The sequence below is a fragment of the Microcaecilia unicolor genome, chromosome 3 (genome assembly GCF_901765095.1).
Source record: "Microcaecilia unicolor chromosome 3, aMicUni1.1, whole genome shotgun sequence".
Taxonomy (NCBI): domain Eukaryota; kingdom Metazoa; phylum Chordata; class Amphibia; order Gymnophiona; family Siphonopidae; genus Microcaecilia; species Microcaecilia unicolor.
In genome coordinates this window covers 177,158,857-177,178,575 of record NC_044033.1, presented here as the reverse complement: position 1 = coordinate 177,178,575, position 19,719 = coordinate 177,158,857, and the positions used below count along the sequence as shown (strand labels likewise).

The 19,719-nt window shown below is 46.9% G+C and overlaps 1 protein-coding gene across 1 annotated transcript in view; it reads right to left on the bottom strand.

The window, feature by feature from the left end:
* The window catches only part of R3HDM2 (R3H domain containing 2), a 331,022-nt gene that overhangs the window by 69,866 nt on the left and 241,437 nt on the right, over window positions 1-19,719 (bottom strand). Inside the window, 4 exon segments of the mRNA XM_030196632.1 lie at window positions 12,756-12,835; window positions 12,838-12,863; window positions 15,815-15,955; window positions 18,205-18,264. Of these exon segments, the coding sequence (XP_030052492.1) occupies window positions 12,756-12,835; window positions 12,838-12,863; window positions 15,815-15,955; window positions 18,205-18,264 (307 nt within the window).

The window sequence follows — 19,719 nt, the reverse complement described above, 5'->3', positions numbered from 1 at the left end:
GCAAGTGTTAGCTCTGAGTGCAACGTATTTCCTTTAGTTTCCCTGTAAATATTTTGTGACATATCAAGATAATACTTATATTTTTGTTTAACCATTGCACTTGCAAAACTTTTTCGATGCTAGAGTGGTTCCAACTCTGACTGCTATTTCCCTTAGACCAATTTAGCTCTGTATGTAATCTCGCTAGCAGAGTAGACACCAAAATCTGCCTTTTCCTTGTATTTTTCCTAATTTAGGGGCCCTTTTACTAAGCAGCAGTAAGCCCACTGTGGGCTTACTGTGTGTCAAACAGGAACTACTACCGGACTATCGCAGCAGCCCGCCAGTAGTTCCCACCCCAGTGAGCTATTTCCTGTCCTACAAAAACATTTTATATTTTTGTAGCGCTGGTGTTTACACAATGGTAATTGAGCAGTGCTGCACGCCTGCCCAGTTACTGCCAAGTTAGGGCCAAGAGCCCTTTACCACCACCCTCAATGGGTGGCGGTAACTGTCCCCCACTGAAATGGTTGTGCAGTAAGTGGTTCATTTACCGCACGGCCATTTCTTTTCAGAAAAAAAGAGAGTCTTTTAACTGCTGCAGTAAAAGGGAGCCTCAGCGAACGTCAAAACACGTGCTGACACTAGAGCAAGTCTCCTTTTACTGCAGCTTAGTAAAAGGATCGCTTAGAGAAAATTTTACTTCTCATTATTCTTCTATGTTTCCTTACCCATTTTTTTGGCTCCCTGATTGTAGTCTGAAGATGTACATTGTTAAAGTTGTTTCCTTAATTATTTGCCAACTTGTTATAGTAAGTGGCAACGTAAATGGTCTTTTCCATTTCAGGTGTTATTCAAAAATTACATTTAAAAAAATAATAAAAAACCCCCAAAACCTAATCACATTGCATTGTCTCCTGTTTCCTCCAAATATTCTTCTGTTCTCTTCCATTATCACCCCCTATCCTCCGTGCAGATCTGACATCTTTCCTCCATCTGAGATTCAACATCGTGCCCCTCCCCATGTTGGTCTACCTTAAAGGTGGTCTTCTGTGATCCTCACCAGAAGTAGCATTGTACATAGGCTGCCTAGTCCAAAGCTTTTCTCTCCCAGGCAGAAACAGGAAGTAGTGTCAAGAGGAGGCAGGACCAGGCCAAAGGAGAGCTTCGGAGTAGGCCTTAGACAGCATATGTGCCAATGCTGCCACTCCCAGGACCAGAAGACCACTTTTAAGGTTAGACCAGCGGGGTATTGGGGGGTGGGATAATGAACGCTGAGTGGAGGGAGAAGTGTGAACTGCAGACCCACAAACAAAACTGGAGAGGTCACCGATGGAGCTATGACCAAGGCAGTGAATTCCAGAAGCCACGAGAAGAGCTTGGTGCTGCTTACCACCAAGTTTTGTGTCGCTGCTCATGGGAGTAGAGGGGAGAAAGAGATAATGGACCTGGGGGAAGAGGAGAGGAAGGGAATGTTTAGAAAGGGAGAGATGTTGGATTTGGGGGTGGGGAGGGGGGAGATTATCAGTGCTTTAGGGAAGAGCTGGGGAATGGGATTTGATATACCACCTTTGTGTGTTACAATCAAAGTGGTTTACCATATATCTGCAGGGTACTTATTTTGTACCTAGGGCAATGGAGGGTTAAGTGTTCATGTTCAATTGTGAAGCGCTGCGTACGACTGGTAGTGCTATAGAAATGATTTGTAGTAGTAAGTGACTTGCCCAGAGTCACAAGAAGCTGCAGTGGGAAATAAATAAATACCTTTTAATTATGCAATTAATAAAATGCAGCCCTACTCTTGGTAGATCTAAATAGGTACCTGGGTAGTTATTAACCTTAAAAAGTATGCTCCAATTAAGGTTACCGTACAAAGAAGAGAGAAACAAATGAATAATCCTATCTACTGTTGGAAAATAAATGGAGGACAAATATGCCTGGCAAATGTATATGTCCCAAATAATGATCAGTCTAATTCTCACTGAAACCTAAAAGGCTTACAGAGCTCCCTAAAACTTTTTCAACCCCAAGGTACACCTACATTTTCAAAAATTGTGGCCACACAGTTCCATGGGGATAACAGTATGGACATAGGATACAATCCATATGGCCACGAGATGCAGTGAAAGCACCAGCAGAAGCTGTGTGCATGGTATGCTGTAAGAAGCAGGGCCACTTATGTCTGCCCTATCAGTCTCCACACACAGGCGTCTCCAAGGCAGACAGAGACTTCCATATGTCCCATTTAAAAGCCACTGCTGCTATCTCTGTTGCTGTGAAGTAGTGAGAGACGTCCATGAGCTGGTCAGGACCTAAGTCTCATGCAGTAATGATTTTCCTGGGGATCAAAAGAAATAAAAAGTTGGGAAGACTGTCTATGGGGCCTTGTCTGCTCCATGTAATAGGACAATGCTCTCTTGTAATCCAAGGTGTAGAAGCTGCTTTTGCCAGGATGGGCATGAGGTCGGGGAAAGAATGTTGGCAAGACAACCGATTAGTTCAGATGAACTCAGACATCACCCTTGGCACGAACTTAGGGTGAGTGTGGAGGACTACTCTATTCTGATAAAACTTAGTATAAGGAGCATCCACTACTAAGGTCTGAAGCTCAATGACCATACGAGCTGAAGTAACAGTGGTCAAGAAAACGAACTTCCAGGTCAAGTACTTCAAATGGCAGGAAATCAGTGGCTCAAAAGGAGCTTTCATCAACTGGGTGAGAAAGACATTGAGATCCCATGACACTGGTGGAACTTTGACAGGGGGCTTTGACAGCAACAAACCTCTCATGAATCGAACAACTACAGGCTGTCCAGAGATGGAATTACCTTCTACAAGCTGATAAGCACTAATTGAACTAAGGTGAACTCTTATGGAGTTGGTCTTCAGACACACTCTGACAAGTGTAGTAAGGTATTCAAACAGGTTCTGTTGTAGGGCAAGAAAGGGAATTCTAGGGCCATTGCTCTCACACCAGATGGCAAACCTCCTGCATTTAAAGAGTAACACCTCTTAGTGGAATCTTTCCTGGAAGTCAGCAAGACTCAGGAGACACCTCCGAAAGACCCAAGGACTGAATTCTAGGCTCTCAACATCCAAACTGTGAGAGCCGCGACTGGAGGTTAGGCATGCAGGAAAGCGACCCCTCGTTCGTATGGTGGAAGGTCAGAAAACACTCACATCTCCACGGTATCTTCGGACACTAATTCCACAACACAAGAGGGAACCATATCTGTCGTGGCAGTATTGGTGCAAACAGAATCATGGTCTCATGGTCTTGAGTTTGCACAAAATTTTGCCTACTAGAGCTATTGGAGGATAAACATACAGAAGAACCTGTCCTCCCAATTGAGGAGAAAAAGACAATCCAACACTAGCCTGTCGTGGGCCTGAACCTGGAACAGAACTGGAAGGAAACTTGTGGTTGATCTGAGTGGAAAAAGATCTACCGAGGGGGTGCCCCATAATCAGAAGATCTTGCGGGCTATGCCCATATTGAGATACTACTTGTGCGGTCCATTATCCTGCTCAGTCTGTCAGCCAGGGTACTGTTGTTGCCCGCAAGATAAGTGGCTCGAAGGAACATACCATGTTGGCGAGCCCAATGCCACATCTGGACGGCCTCCTGACACAGAGGGCGTGATCCAGTGCCCCCTGCTTGTTGATGTAATACATTTTAACTTGATTGCCTGGATGAGAACAATTTGGTGAGATAGCTGATGTCTGAAAGCCTTTAGAGCGCTCCAGATCACCCAAAGCTCCAAGAGGTTGATCTGAAGATTTGCTTCCTGGGCGGACCAAGCATCTTGAATGTGAAGCCCTTCTACATGAGCTCCTCATCTCAGGAGAGATGCATTCGTCATCAGCACTTTTTGTGTTGAAACCTTCTGCTCAGTGTGCTGCTGTGGCTAAGAAAGCAAATAGAATGTTCGGTATTATTAGGAAAGGAATGGAAAACAAAATAAGGATGTTATAATGCCTTTGTATCGCTCCATGGTGCGACCGCACCTCAAATATTGTGTTCAATTCTGGTTGTCGCATCTCAAAACGATATAGTGGGATTAGAAAAGGTGCAGAGCAGGGCGACCGAAATGATAAAGGGGATGGGACGACTTCCCTATGAGGAAAGGCTAAAGCGGCTAGGGCTCTTCAGCTTGGAGAAAAGGCGGCTGAGGGGAGATATGATAGAGGTCTATAAAATAATGAGTGGAGTTGAACGGGTAGATGTGAAGCGTCTGTTTATGCTTTCCAAAAATACTAGAACTAGGGGGCATGCGATGAAGCTACAATGTAGTAAATTTAAAATGAATCGGAGAACGATTTTCTTCACTCAACGTGTAATTAAACTCTGGAATTCGTTGCCAGAGAATGTGGTAAAGGTGGATAAGCTTAGCGGAGTTTTAAAAAGGTTTGGACGGCTTCCTAAAGGAAAAGTCCATAGACCGTTATTAAATGGACTTGGAGAAAATCCACTATTTCTGGGATAAGCAGTATAAAATATTGTGTACATTTTTGGGATCTTGCCAGGTATTTGTGACCTGGATTGGCCACTGTTGGAAACAGGATGCTGGGCTCGATGGACCTTTGGTCTTTCCCAGTATGGCAATACTTATGTACTTATGTGGCTGAGCAATTTGGAATGGAAGTCCCAGAGTCAAATGAGATCCATATTATCCACCACTAAAAAAAGCGTATAAGCTATGGGGACACTTGGATGACATCTTCTAGACTCCCCGTGGATTGATACCACTGAGAAGCCAGGGTCTCTTGAGCTGATCTCATGTGAAGATGTGTCATGGGTGTAACATACACTGTGGAAGCCAAGTGGCCCAACAATCTCAACATCTGCCGAGCTGTGACCTGCTGAGAGGCACGAACTTGGGACGCCAGCGAAACAAGATTGTCCACTCTTGTCTCCAGGAGGTAGGCTCGAACCCTCTGTGCGTCGAGCAGGGCTCTTATGAACTCCAATCACTGGACAGGGTGGAAATGGGACATGGGGTGGTTTAAAACAAACCTTAATAGTTCAAATACCCAAATAGTCATCAACATGGACTCCCGAGCAGTCCTCTGAGCTGCTCTTTACCAGTCAATCGTCGAGATGCGGGAACACATGGACTCCACATTCTGTTGTAGTGGTGCTGCAACTACTGTTAGACATTTGGTGAGACCTGGGAGATGAAGCGAGGCCAAAAGGCAAACATGATACTGAACTGATGTGTTCCCCGCGACGATACTTCCAGTGGGCTGGTAAGTACAAGTGATACTGAGTGATGTGTTCCAAGCAAAATTGAAGATACTTCGGAAGTATCGGGATGTGAGTACTATGCATCTTTAAGTCCCGAGAGTATAGCCAATCATTTTTCTGAATCATTTAGAGAAGGGTGCTCAAGGGAAACCACCTGAACTTTTTTTGGACTAGAATTGTTCAGGGCCCTTAGGTCTAGGAGGGGATGCCCCCCCCCCCCCCCCTTCATGTTCTGCACGAGGAGTACCTGAAATAGAATCCTGCCTTTCTTACCATGATGGAAAGGGGTCGATCGGATGGGCCTTTAGAAGGGGGCGGAGAGTTCTGCAAGACTACTGCTTGTGATGAGCTGAAGAATGAGCTCTCGGTGTGTGCAATTTGGAGGTTTTGAGGGCGTATCCGAGACAGACTATTTGAGAACTCACCGGTTGGAGGTTATATGAGGCCACATTTGGCGGGAAAACATTTTAGCTCCCCAACTGGCAATCATCCGGGAAAGACGCTTTTACTATGGCTATGCCCTGCTACAGCCAGTCAAAAACTTGTCCCTTGTTTTGCTAAGGAGCAGCAGGGGCCTTAGGCGCACATTAACGTGGACGAGCGCACTGGGGCTGAGCCTGGTGAGCTGAAGGAGTGTACCTACGCCTAGAATAGTAGTAGGAACCACTCCTTGGCTTGCCAAAAATCCTCCTAGAGGTGAAGAGGTGGATGCTGAAGGCGCCCAGTGGGAGAGAGAAGAGATTGTATTAGTATGTTTCTTGATTTGGTCAGCGACCTCCTCAATCTTCTCTCTAAAAAGTTCATCCCCCCCAGGAAGGGGCATTCGCCAACCGCTGCTGAACAGTGTTCGAAGTCAGAAACACGCAGCCATGAGAGTCTGCTCATTGCCATACTTTGAGCAGAGATCCTGGATGCCACATCAAAAGTGATGTAAGTGCCCCTGGCCAATAACTTTCGCCAAGCCTTCTGCTGCTTGACCAACTAGTGAAAAGGCTCGGCATGCACCAGAGGAGTGCGTCCACCAAGTCCAACAGCTGTCGCACAGAGTTTTCCAGTAGACGCTCATGCTGATAGGATGTATATGGGAGATGAGCATTGAAGCCTGGTACATCTTCCTCCCAAAGAATCCAGGGTTCTAGCTTCTCTGCCTAGGGGCACCGAGACACAGTCTAGTACTTCTGGCTCTTTTGAAGGCGGATTCCACCACCACGGAATTGTGAGGCAAATGAGGCCTATTAAATCCAGATGTACCATGGATCTGATAAAGGGTGTCAATCTTCTTGGGAATAACAGGGACTGACAGAGGGGACTCCCTGACAACTTCCTTGAGTACCTCATGGAGAGGTACAGTCACAGCCTCCTTAGGAGGAGAAGTATAGTCTAGGACCTCAAGCATCTTGGACTTGGGCTCATCCTCCACTTCCAAAGGAAATGGAATGGCCTCAGCCATTTTCTTAACAAAAGATGGAAATGAAAGGCTCTAAAGCGGAGACCGTCTCCTTTCAGGTGGAGGGGAGGATTCAGAGGGAATTCCATAAGACTCATCTGAGGAAAGTATCTGGATTCCTCCTGTGAATCCGATGAGACGCTCCTCCTCGGTGTGGGACAGTATCACCCTATGGGACTGCGAGACCGAACCTGCCTCGATGCCCGTCCCCTGCTTTTGCTGTGGAGGCGCAGGGGGCTGCTTAGGCGCACGCTGTTGACGGAAACGAGCGCGCTGGGACTGTCCCTGTGCCTGAGGAGGCCTTTGGGCCGGCTGGGTGTACCTACGCTTGCTGTAGGCGTAGGGTGCAGCCTGCCGAGCCCGGGAAAAAAGTCCACCTGTAGAGGTGGATGCTGAAGGCGCCCGGTGGGAGAGCTTGTCGAGAGCGGTTTCCCGCTGGTGTAGTTGGTCCACCAACTGCTTGACCTTCTCGCCGAAAATGTTATCCCCCGGCAAGGGACATCTGCCAGCCGCTGCTGGGTGCGGTTGTCCAGGTCAGAGGCACGCAGCCAGGAGAGTCTGTGCATCACTATACCTTGGGCCGCAGCTCGAGATGCCACATCACAGGTGTCATACATACCCCTGGACAGGAACTTTCTGCACGCCTTCAGCTGCCTGACCACCTCCTGAAAAGGCCTGGATTGCTCCGGAGGGAGCTTGTCGACCAGGTCCGCCAGTTGCCTCACATTGTTCCGCATGTGGATGCTCGTGTAGAGCTGGTATGATTGGATGCGGGTCACGAGCATGGAAGATTGGTAGGCCTTCCTCCCAAACGAGTCCAGAGTGCGAGACCCCCGCCCCGGGGGCGCCGAGGCGGTATCCCTCGAACTCCGTGCTCTCTTGAGAGCAGAGTCCACGACCGCCGAGTCATGAGGCAATTGAGGCCGCATCAACTCTGGGTCTGAGTGGATCCTGTATTGGGACTCCGCTTTCTTGGGGACGGTGGGATTAGATAATGGCTTCAACCAGTTCCGAAGCAATGTCTCTGAGGACATTGTGCAACGGCACCGTGGAAGACTCTCTAGGTAGTGATGGATAGTCGAGGACTTCGAGCATCTCCGCCCTCGGCTCATCCACAGTGACCACGGGAAAGGGAACGCAGATAGACATATCCCTGACAAAAGAGGCAAAGGAGAGGCTCTCAGGAGGCGAGAGCTTCCTCTCCGGTGAAGGTGTAGGGTCAAAGGGAAGGCCCACAGACTCCTCTGAGGAGAAATATCTGGGGTCCTCCTCCTCCCCCCAAGAGGCCTCCTCCTCGGTGTCGGACATGAGCTCTCTCAGCTCAGACCTCAACCGGGCCCATCTCGGCTGCGAGGAACCACGTCCTCGATGGTGGCGCCGAGCGGTGGACTCCCGCGCCGGCGGGGACGAAGCTTCCCCCATCGACGTCAACTCCACCTGCGTGGCGTTCGACAGCAGTGCCGCAAGCGGCGTCCTTGGCATAGGGCCACAGCACACCGGCGCCTCCATAAACGGCGCCGGGGGCGCAAGCACCCCCGGTGCCGGCAGAGCCTGGCGCATCAGCCCTTCCAGGATTCCGGGAAGGATGGCTTGGAGGCACTTGTCAAGGCCCGCTGTCGGGAAAGGCAGGGGGGGGCCGGTGTGGGTGCCGGAAGCTGCTCGGGTCCAGGAGACGGTACCGAAGTACTCGCAGACTGACGCAGCGACACCTCTTCAACTGAGGGGGAACGCTCCTCCCGGCACTGCCGCTTCCTGGGCGTCGAGTCGTCCCTCGAAGTACCGGAGCTGGCAGTCCTGTGCGCCGTGGGCAACCGATGATGGTGTTTCTTTGCTTTCTTTCGATGCCCGTCATCGGCGCTCGGCGGAACAGACAAGGTGGAGGCAGAACTCCCCCCCCCCGCCTCGAGGAATCGGATCCGACAGGGTTCGGTCCCAATGGCCCTGGGTAGAGGGAGTGGCCGGGGCAGACTGCCCGCGCGGCCGCTCACCCCCGCCGTCACCGGCAGGCTGGCGGGCCAACGGTACCTGTACTCCTGGGGTCGGTGCCAGAGTCGGCGCCGATTTCGTCGATATCGGTACCGGTACCGAAGACCCAGCCATCGACACCGATGCCGTCGAGGTCGACATCGAAGGGCCGGCGCAAGCTCCAAAAAGACGGTCCCGAAGAACTTGCCTCGCCACCTGTGTCCGCTTCCTCAAGCCGAGACACAAGGTGCACGTCTTGGAATTATGCTCCGGGCCGAGACACTGGAGGCACCAAGCGTATCGGTCTGCGAGATCTGCCGGCCGCACCGACCACACTTTTTGAATCTGCTCGGGACCTTCAAGGACATCAACGGAAAAATCGCATCGGCGAGGTCAAAGTCGTCCATGGTGGCGGTGAAAAGCACACCCAAAAAAGAAACAACCGCGCGGCCACAAGGCCACGACAAAGCGCCCTCGCGGCTAAGAACGACGAGGACAACCCCCCCCCCCCTTTTTTTTGTAGTTTTCTAACAAAAAATACGCGAACGCATACACGAAACAAGAAAAAGCCACGGCTAGGCCGCAATCCGGTTTCCGGGGCTGACAAAGAGAGAGACGATAACACGTCTCTCTCCAGCACGAAATAGAAAAAAACTGAGCGGGAACGGTCGCGCACGTGCGGGAAGACGGCCGCGCATGCGCGGTGGGCGTGCCCTGTGTGTGGGACCGCCCGCAAAGTTTTCTTCCGGTTGGCGGGGGCTGCCGTGGACGTCAACCCAGTCGTGAGAACAAGTAGCTTGCTTGTCCTCAGAGAATACATAATACAATGCTTCATTAAATTCTATAGCACCTTCTGTATCTCTGATGGTAAATATGTCTAGCAAGAGATGAACACTGTCTTAGTTGAACACGTTTGAAAACCATTAACGATGATGAGGCAGAGGCAATGACAATGGAGGCTCTCCATTGCATGCACAAAGACCCTTTGGGCTGTTAATAACTTACGAAAGGAAAGGAGTAGGGCCTGATGGATTCTCAATAGAATTATTAAGAAATTTGCACATTACTGACTAGAATCATAAATAACATCCTGGAGTCTAGCATGGCACTTACGATCTCTCTTACAAGATAATGTTACCATATTGTAGAGGAGAGGATCTCTTACATTGTGACTCATCCAAACTGAGTTCATTAACAAATACAGACACTGCTCAAAAGCAGGTATAAATGTCTGTGCTTTATTGAAGTACATATGTAAAAATTTATAATCAGGGTAATTTTACACAGAGCACCAAACGTTAGATTAAGCACCTACTTTTGACATTCAAATGAAGTTGAGTACCAAAACCGGGATAAAAGGTTTGGATAGCTTCCTAAAGAAAAGTCCATAAGCCATTAATAAAATGAACATGGCGAAAATCCACTGCTTATTACTAGAATAATCAACTGTTATTTCTAGGATACGCAGCATAAAATGTACTGTACTGTTTTTGGGATTTTAGCAGGTATTTGTAACCTGGATTGGCCACGGTTGGAAACAGGACGCTAGGCTTGATGGCCCTTTGGTCTGTCCCAGTATGGCAATACATATTCCTTATGCTTAGTAACAATTTGTTTTTGTTATTATTTTAAAAAGTTTAAGTTATATATTCTTATGATCTCTAATAAGTTTGTTTTAATGGGGTTTTTTAGTGTAAAGTAGAGCCCCTGAAGCAGCCTTTAGGGAGGCGAAACATGGCCACGTTAGGTTATATATTTTTTTTAATAAAGTTGTGCTTTTTCTGAACCTTGATTGTGATCTGTTCTGTTCAATGACTGCTGTGATTTACGGATCTTTGTTGCCTCTCCTCTCTTGAATGGATTAATGATTAGGCACACAAATTTGCTGTACCTAGTTTTTAGCACCCTGTGAGGACATAATCGAACGTGAATGCCCATCTCCATGGGCGTCTTATGTCTGAGAACGGTGGTAAGCGAAAGGGCGGGACAAACCGTATTTTCGAAAAAAAATGGGCGCCCATCTTTTTTTTCGATAATACAGTTTGTGCCCAGCAAATGCACGGATTTGTGTGGATTGAGCTGGGCGGTTTCGTTTTTCAGCGATAATTGAAACCGAAGGCGCCCAGCTCAAAAACGAACAAATCCAAGGCATTTGGTTGTGGGAGGTGCCAGGATTCGTAGTGCACTGGTCCCCCTCACATGCCAGGACACCAACTGGGCACCCTAGGGGCACTTGTAACAATAAAAAAAAAAAAAAGTCAAATACCTCCCAAGACCATAGCTCCCTTCCTTTGGGTGCTGAGCCCCCCAAATCCCCCCCCCCCCCCCAAAACGCACAACTCTACACCATTACCATAGCCCTTATGGCTGAAGGGGGGCACCTACATGTGAGTACAGTGGGTTTTGGGGGCAGTTTGGAGGGCTCCCATTTACCACCACAAGTGTAATAAGTATGGGGGGGATGGGCCTGGGTCCACCTGCCTGAAGTCCACTCCACCCATTAACAACTGCTCCAGGGACCTGCATACTGCTGTGATGGAGCCTGGGTATGGCATTGACGGTGGCATACAGGCTGGGAAAAAAGTGTTAAAGTTGTTTTCTTTTTGGTGGGAGGGGGTTAGTGACCACTGGGGGAGTCAGTGGTGGTCATCCCCGATTCCCTCCGGTGGTCCATCTGGTCATTTAGGGCACTTTTTGGGAATTGGTCGTGAAAAAGGGGTCCAAAAAAAGTGACCTAAATTCGCGCTAAAAGCGCCTTTGTTTTTTCGATATTGGCCGAAGGCGTCCATCTCTCCTCGGCCGATAACACACCCCAGTCCCGCCTTCACCACGCCTCTGACCGTCCCCGTCAACTTTGCTCGTTCCCACGACGGAGTGCAGTTTGAAGGACGCCCAAATTGGCTTTCGATTATACCGATTTGGGCGCCTTTGCGAGATGGGCGCCTATCTCCCGATTTGGGGTCGAAATCTGGGTGCCCATCACTTTCAAAAATAAGGCTGTGTGTCTGTTCATACCTTTCTCCTGGTGCAAGTCATTACTTGATATTGCCAGATACATGCAAAAATAATCTTCCAAATATTACCCACATATGTAAGCCTCGTTCTATGCATAGAAAAGGGCTTTTATAAAGCTGCATGGGTCACCATGGGTGTGTAAAAGTAAGCAGACAAAGCTTAAAAATAGGCAGTGTGTGTAAGTATCCCTCATGAGCATCATCTGTGCACAGCTGAATGGCATATTTTATAAAATATAGAGAACATAGATATATTTACAACTTTTTGAAGGTGGGTGTAAATTTAGAACATTAGCCATACTGGGTCAGACAATGGTCCATCTAGCCCAGTATCCTGTTTTCCAATCAGTGGCCAAGCCAGGTCACAAGTACCTGGCAGAAACCCAATCATGGCAACACTCCATACTACAAATCCCAGGGCAAGCAGTTGCTTCCCATGTCTGTCTCAATAGCAGACTATGGACTTTTCCCTACAGGAATTTGTCCAAGCCTTTTTAAACCCAGATACGCTAACTGCTGATACCACATCTCCAGCAAAGAGTTCCAGAGCTTAACTATTCATTGAGTGAAAAAATATTTCCTCCTGTTTATTTTAAAAGTATTCCAAGTAACTTCCTCGAGTGTCCCCTAGTCTTTGTACTTTTGGAACTAGTAAAAAAAAATTTTTTTTAAATCGATTTACTTACTCGTTCTACACCACTCGGATTTTGTAGACCTCAATCATATCTCCCCTCATCAGATTGCAGGGAAGATTTGCTGAATTCAATAGATTTATGATAGGCTGGGTATTGTAAATTATTAAGGAAGATCGTACTAAACATGGGTTTATGTGCTTTTGTTGACGTAACAACATTTTTCTTTTTAAATAATGTCACTTTGTATTGTTTTCCAAAAAAGCAAGTTATAAATGCTATTTTAAATAACATTTAAAAGACTGATTTCAAGAAATTCGTAAAATCAGATTTTAGCAAACAGTCTGATATAAACAGCCATAGTCCTAAAAAACCTCAAAATAAGGGACAAAGGTAGCCATTTATGGAAGCAATCTACTATGTCATCAGTCACCCAACAGTCTGTCCTTGTTAGACGATGCTTCCCTCACCTGGTTGTCATCGCGATCCACACTTGCATCATCCCGCTTTAGGATGAACCGCTGCTGGAACTCACAGTTCTTCTCATCTTAATGTGCTCCGAGAACCTCTGCTCAGGGCTGAGAGGTAGAAAGACAAATACAGGAAGGGAGAAACCCGTTTAATAGGTTGCAAATTAAGTTAAGAACTATCCATATTCTAGAGATCCTAAATAACATTTAACCATGAGCCCAGTCTGACAAACACAGTGGCAGAATCCAGTTCCAGACTTTACTCCCCAGGCAGCACTTATATCATGGGGTAACCTATAGACCTTCATATACCTGTAACAGGTCAATTTTCAAAATGACTTATATGCAGACTACATAAGTTTATTGATCTAAAAACACTGCACCAGCCAGTGCTTAACTTCTGATTCTATGAGTCACTATACAAAAGTTAAGCATTTGAATTGAGACAATCTGGAAGCCAACTGAAAATCTGTAAAGATAGCTGTGATATTAAGCATTATTGCATACTAGTAAAAAAAGGCCCGTTTCTGACACAAATGAAACGGGCGCTAGCAAGGTTTTCCTCGGAGTGTGTAATGTTTGGGAGAGTGTATGTGAGAGTGACTGTTTGAGAGTCAGAGTGAAAGTGTGAGTGTGTGAGAGAGAGAGTGAGTTTGGGTGTGAGTGTGTTGTGACAGAGTGTGTGCAAGTGTGTATGTGAGACACAGTGTGAGAGAGAGTGTGTGTGTTGTGGGCGAGAGAGAGAGTGTGTGTGAGACACAGATTCTCTGTGAGAGTGAGTGTATGAGACCAAGCGAGTGTGTGAGTGTGTGTGGCACATAGAGAGTGAATGTGATACAGTGGTGAGATAGAGTGTGTGAGAGTGAGAGTCAGAAAGACATTGTATATGAGAGAGAGAGTGTGAGCCCTGCCCTCCCAATCCATGCCCATCTGTGCCCTGCCCGCTCCATTCATCCTTTTCCAGCAATTCCCCTCTCTCCCTGAGCCCTGCCCTCCCAATCCATGCCCATCTGTGTCCTGCCCGCTCCATTCATCCTTTTCCAGCAATTCCCCTCTCCTCCCTGAGCCCTGCCCTCCCAATCCATGCCCATCCATGTTCCTCTGTCACCTGCCCCCTCCATTCATCCCTATCCAGCGATTCCCATCTGTCCCTGAGGCCTGCCCTGCAATCCATATCCATCCATGCCCATCTGTACCCCTCCATTCATCCCTATCCAGCAATTCCCCTCTCCCGGAGTCCTGCCCTTCCAATCCATGCTCGTCACCTGGCTCCTCCATTCATCCCTATCCAGCAATTCCCCTCTCTGCCTGAGGCCTGCCCTGCAATCCATATGCATCCATGCCCATCTGTGCCCTCCATCATCCCTATCCAGCAATTCCCCTCTTCCTGAGTCCTGCCCTTCCAATCCATGCTCCTCTGTCACCTGGCCCCTCCATTTCATCCTTATCCAGCAATTCCCCTCTCTGCCTGAGGCCTGCCCTGCAATCCATATGCATCCATGCCCATCTGTGCCCTCCATTCATCCCTATCCAGCAATTCCCCTCTTCCTGAGTCCTGCCCTTCCAATCCATGCTCCTCTGTCACCTGGCCCCTCCATTCATCCCTATCCAGCATTTCCCCTCTCTGCCTGAGGCCTGCCCTGCAATCCATATCCATCCATGCCCATCTGTCCCCTCCATTCATCCCTATCCAGCAATTCCCCTCTCCCTGAGTCCTGCCCTTCCAATCCATGCCAATCCATGCTCCTTTGTCACCTGGCCCCTCCATTCATCCCTATCCAGCAATTCCCCTCTCTCCTTGAGGCCTGCCCTGCAATCCATATCCATCCATGCCCATCTGTTCCCTGCATTTATCCCTTTCTAGCAATTCCCCTCTCTCCCTGAGCCCTGCCCTCCCAATCCATGCCCATCCATGCTCCTCTGTCCCCTGCCCCCTCCATTCATCCCTTTCCAGCAATTCCCCTCTCTCCCTGAGCCCTCCCCTCCCAATCCATGGCCATCCATGCTCCTCTGTCCCCTGCCGCCTGCATTCATCCTTTTCGAGCAAGTCCCCTCTCTCCCTTCCATGACCCCCCCATCGCATCCATGCTCCTCTCTCTCCCATGTCCCAGCCTGGCCCGCCCTCTTCCCCCCCCCCCCCCTTCGCATCCATGCTGTCGTTTCTCCCCTGCCCTCCCGCTCCTATTGTTGTACTTTAGTGGCCACCCTCTTCTCTCCCCCCAACATGTTTTTTTTTTTTTTTTCTTGTTTTTAAATTTACCTCCGTGGCGGTTCCGGCAGCGAAGCGTCAGGGAAGGAGGCGGTGCTCCCGACGTCTAGGTTTTCCTTCGCTGTGTTCCGCCTTCTTTTGACGTCATCCTTGACGTCAGAAGAAGGCGGAACACAGCGAAGGGAAGGCTAGACGTCGAGAGCACCGCCTCCTTCCCTGACGCTTCGCTGCCGAGCGACGCGATTGGTTGAGTATCATTGCTCCGCCCTCGACGTCATCACGTTTGACGCGTGGGCGGGGCAGACACAATGCGATCTCACCCCCTTCACTTAGAATGTTGGCTAACAGAGGCTTCAGAACGTTGGAGGTGCGTTTTATATAGAGAGATGTTCATCGCTATTGAAAATTCATATAACTTTAAACAGATTTCCTATCTGTGTAAAATTATGAGTCTGAGGAACTAAAAGTTATTTCCAGTAAATTCAGAATCCAAAACACCTAAATTGCTATCACTGGAAAAGGTTAAGGAACTTCTGCCAGACCTCCACTGCATAAGTAAGCACTACACCCCAGTAAAGTAAAACAGCAGCCAAATTCTGCAAGTTCATTAGAGTATCTGTTACCTCTTGACCCTAGTATCCTGAATGCCTCTGCAGTGACCCCCCATAAAATGCAGCAATTTCTATGATGGCATAAAGCACAAGGTGGGCAACCAGGCCCTACCTGGCCTTGGTTACAGCATCAACCTCCTTCACTAGTGAAAGGCTCACTCACTGACTGACATGGTGAATATGACTGTGTGCAAGAAAGCAGGACGGAATCAATATCCCAGGAATAACTGCTCCCTTACATTCTTGTGTTACTGGTCTTGTTAATGATGACAGCTTTTCCGGTTTGGTCAACGTTGTGGTCCATACCAAAGTAAGCAGCCACCCGATGTAAGAGCATCCGGTGATATGAGGTCATCTGGGGAAACTTTTTAAACTGGTTACTAAAAGCAGAGTGTAGATAAAAGAGAAAAAAATGTTTTTCTTTTATATGAAATGAACGAAATCCTTTATCATTGGCACATCAAGTAGTGTCTTGTGGTATAGGAAACCGTGATAAAGTAGAAAGAAGTTAATTGTCTGCTGCCCATCTCATTAAGAGTAGGTGGTCTTAGGGAATCAACATTTGGACCTAGTGATCTCTCTTGTATGGCAGTATGTATAAAGACAAATCATTTTCATCTGTCTCAACGTCCGCCAATGATAATATAACACTAACGAAGAGGATAGAAAAGAATAAATTCAATTATAAAAACAGACTCTCCTATTACTAATTTAGAGACATAAATCTAATATCAAAAACCAAACAAGACTTAAATATGTTGCCACAGAGTAAAGCAGCATATACGAGGAGGAAAAAGCCTCAGAGCCCCACCTTCACTCCAATAACAAGTGTTAAGGAAATAGTGCATGGATTGATCCATCTAGGATGCTCTGAAGCAGTTAAAAGCGAAATTCAGGCCTCGGTTGACACGTTAGATGGGACATAAGGAGATAAGTCTCTTTAAATTTGATTGAACTTAAATTTGCATTACACAGAACACTGATAGAAATTGAGAAGTTTTTTATGCCTGTGAGGTAGCTGCCTTTAATTCCTCATCACTTGTTATTGGGGTGAAGGTGGGGCTCTTTTTCCTCTTCATATATTCTACTTTACTCTGTGTCAACATATTTAAGCCTTGAGTTTATGTCTCTAGGTTAGTAATAGGAGAGTTGGTTTTGACAATATCCATCAATACACAGTAGAGCTGATTTCAAAATTATCTAGTTATAAACACTATTCCTGCATTCTATAATCTTGCACACAAAATTTTGCAAGCAAGTTATTGAATTCGTATAGTTGTGTGTGCAACTTAATTGATAAGTTAGCTAACTGGCACTAACCAATTATTGGTGACAATTGGAGTTAACTGGCACTAATTTCCAGTTATGGACGTAACTGCACAGTTGATATTCTATATCCTTAGTGCACAACTTCTATAGCACATAAGTGCAAAGGGGGTGTGAACGAGTTAGGGCATGGGCGGATCAGGAGCAAACCAGCACTTACGCACTAAGGCCCTGATGCTCAAAACTCCAGCGCTGTACTGACCAGCACTGGAACAATGCACCAGATCTCCCTAATGCTCCACACTAATGAGATGCAAATATAGGCACACTCATAACGTTGAGTATTATTAGGGAGCTGTTTGGAAGTTAGGGGGGAGGATAATGTCTGGCGCATACACTCAAAAGCTGTGCGTTAAGCACAACTCTTGTGCACATGCCCAGAACATCAGAGGAAGGAGGGAAGGAAGGAGAAGGTGCCAGTTGCTCCGCTCCAGACGGGACTGCAGCGCTGCCAGCCAAACTCGAAACCAGAGCCAGTTCCTCAATTTCATATGTAAGCTAGGTCATCAAGTTAAGATGTAACCCACTTTTCCCACTAGCTGCCGGGGGACACCCTCCTGATTGGTTACTGTACACATTCTTAAATGGATGCCTTTCTTGCTCTGCTACATTCGCTTTTCTGGTTGTCAGTTAAAGGGGAGCTGTCTTTGCATTGGGCAGCGAGATCCTCATCCCTTACCTCCTTTGGTGGTGTGTGAAACAAATGTTTTTCAGTTGTGGCCTAAAGTTGCAGAAACGTAGGGTACTCTGTCCTGCTCAGTGTGATCTGGGACTTCGGCCATGCCTTCATTTTGGGTCAGAAAGGTAAATCTGTACCTTTTTAGATATCCTAACGCCAGCTCTGAGCTGGCGTAGGGTTTACGAAGGTAATGGCGCCCTTGTTCTCTGTGCTGTTCTTTAAGCATCAGGGGGAATAGAAAATTACCTCCTTTTGACTACATTTGCATGCAAATTTGCGTTAATGTGAGGTGAGCTCATTATTTCCCACGGCAGGCACCTCTGAGCATTGTGCGCCAGCAAATGCAGCCACTAGTCTGGCACTAATGGCCTCTAATACCCGCGTTTGCTTCTGAACATCGGGATCGCAGGTTACAGAATACAACAAGTTAAGTACACAATTGTAATAGTCAGATGCTGACATTTACACTGGCCATTGAGATGGTGTAAGTGGCCATCCCTATATGCTGGCACATAAATGTTGACATACGCTAGTATTCTAACACACCAATTATGCACATAATTGTCAATATAGAATTTGCACTTAAGGTGACCTATAGAGAATTGCCCCCTATATGTCACTTACCTATTATCATTAATAAATTCCAGAATTTCCTGTTCTAATTTTAGCAGCATCATTCTATCCCTGTAAAACAATAAGCACATTCATTATACATAAATTATTTTAAATACTTCCAAAGCAATCTAATATATCACAACATACCCAAAGGAAAGCTTGATAGAAAGCACAAAAATCAAAGGATTGGTACAAGAATGGTTTATCTGACCGCAGGAATAGTGGGACCTTCACATATGATTGTAGTACTAAAACACATAGTACTAAAACACAGCGAACACTACACTGGGAAGCATGGGATCCTCACACAAATGGCTGAACCTCTGGAGTACAGCAAGGATGAGGACCCCCTTGAAATATGGCTTTCGTACAAGAAAGTCCTGGTGGAGGAGTGGCCTAGTGGTTAGGGTGGTGGACTTTGGTCCTGGGGAACTGAGGAACGGAGTTCGATTCCCAGCACAGGCAGCTCCTTGTGACTCTGGGCAAGTCACTTAACCCTCCATTGCCTACCGCATTGAGCCTGCCATGAGTGGGAAAGCGCGGGGTACAAATGTAACAAAAATAAAAAATAAAAATAAAAACAGTATACAATGAGCTCCAGTGTCTATTATATTTAAGTAAGCAAAGTTGCTTGTTACAGTTGTTCTCTGAGGACATCTGAAGAAACTTGAGGTCAAAGCTACTTATAAAGCCATCACACTTTTGAGAGCATTCTACCATGCATGCTTGAGAGTTCCCACACCTCCACGATTGAATGGGATTATCTCAGTTCAGTATTAAGCTATTAGAGGGAAAAGTCAACTTCTAGAGGAAGGATGTTGGTTTTGTGGAGGTCTGGTATATTGCTGTCCTTAGAATACACCTGCTACAGGTGGGCAACTTCACCTTTGCCAAAGTCAAACAAGACAGCAGTCCTCACAAACAAATCCCTAGTTCTAGGATGCCTTTGAGTAAAAAAAAGAGGAAGACAGAAAGCAATGCTTTTGGTGACGAGCCATTTTTTTTTTTTAATGAAAGCAGTTTAGAAATAAAAATGAGGTCCAGGAGGATAGAGTTGGATTCTAAACTTATAACAAACAGCCCAAACTTACTGTCATGTTGAGTTCCCATCCAAGAAGTAATGTGATGTACATGTGTGGAATAGATGTCAACATTACAACTCTGCAGGTCAGTTACTAGAACCTGAAGCTAAGTGCTGAAGTAACAGACACGAAAAAGAAGACTTTCCAGGTAAGGAACTTCAGCTCAAATGAGTCCAGTAGCTTAAAAGGAGCTTTATTAGCTGGGTTAGAACAGCACTAAGGTCCTCGGACACTATGCAGGCAATTCTTTAACATAACAATGGAGATGAATTTGCATTTTTTTCACAACACTCTACACTCTCACAACTTGCGACTCTATATTGCTTCTTGTTTGTGCAACTATCAATTTTTTTCTATAATTACTTTGCCTTTGTGATCTACTGTAAATGACTGAAATTTAAATGGACTCCTGAGACAAGCAGCAGTGCCAAACACAGCCCAT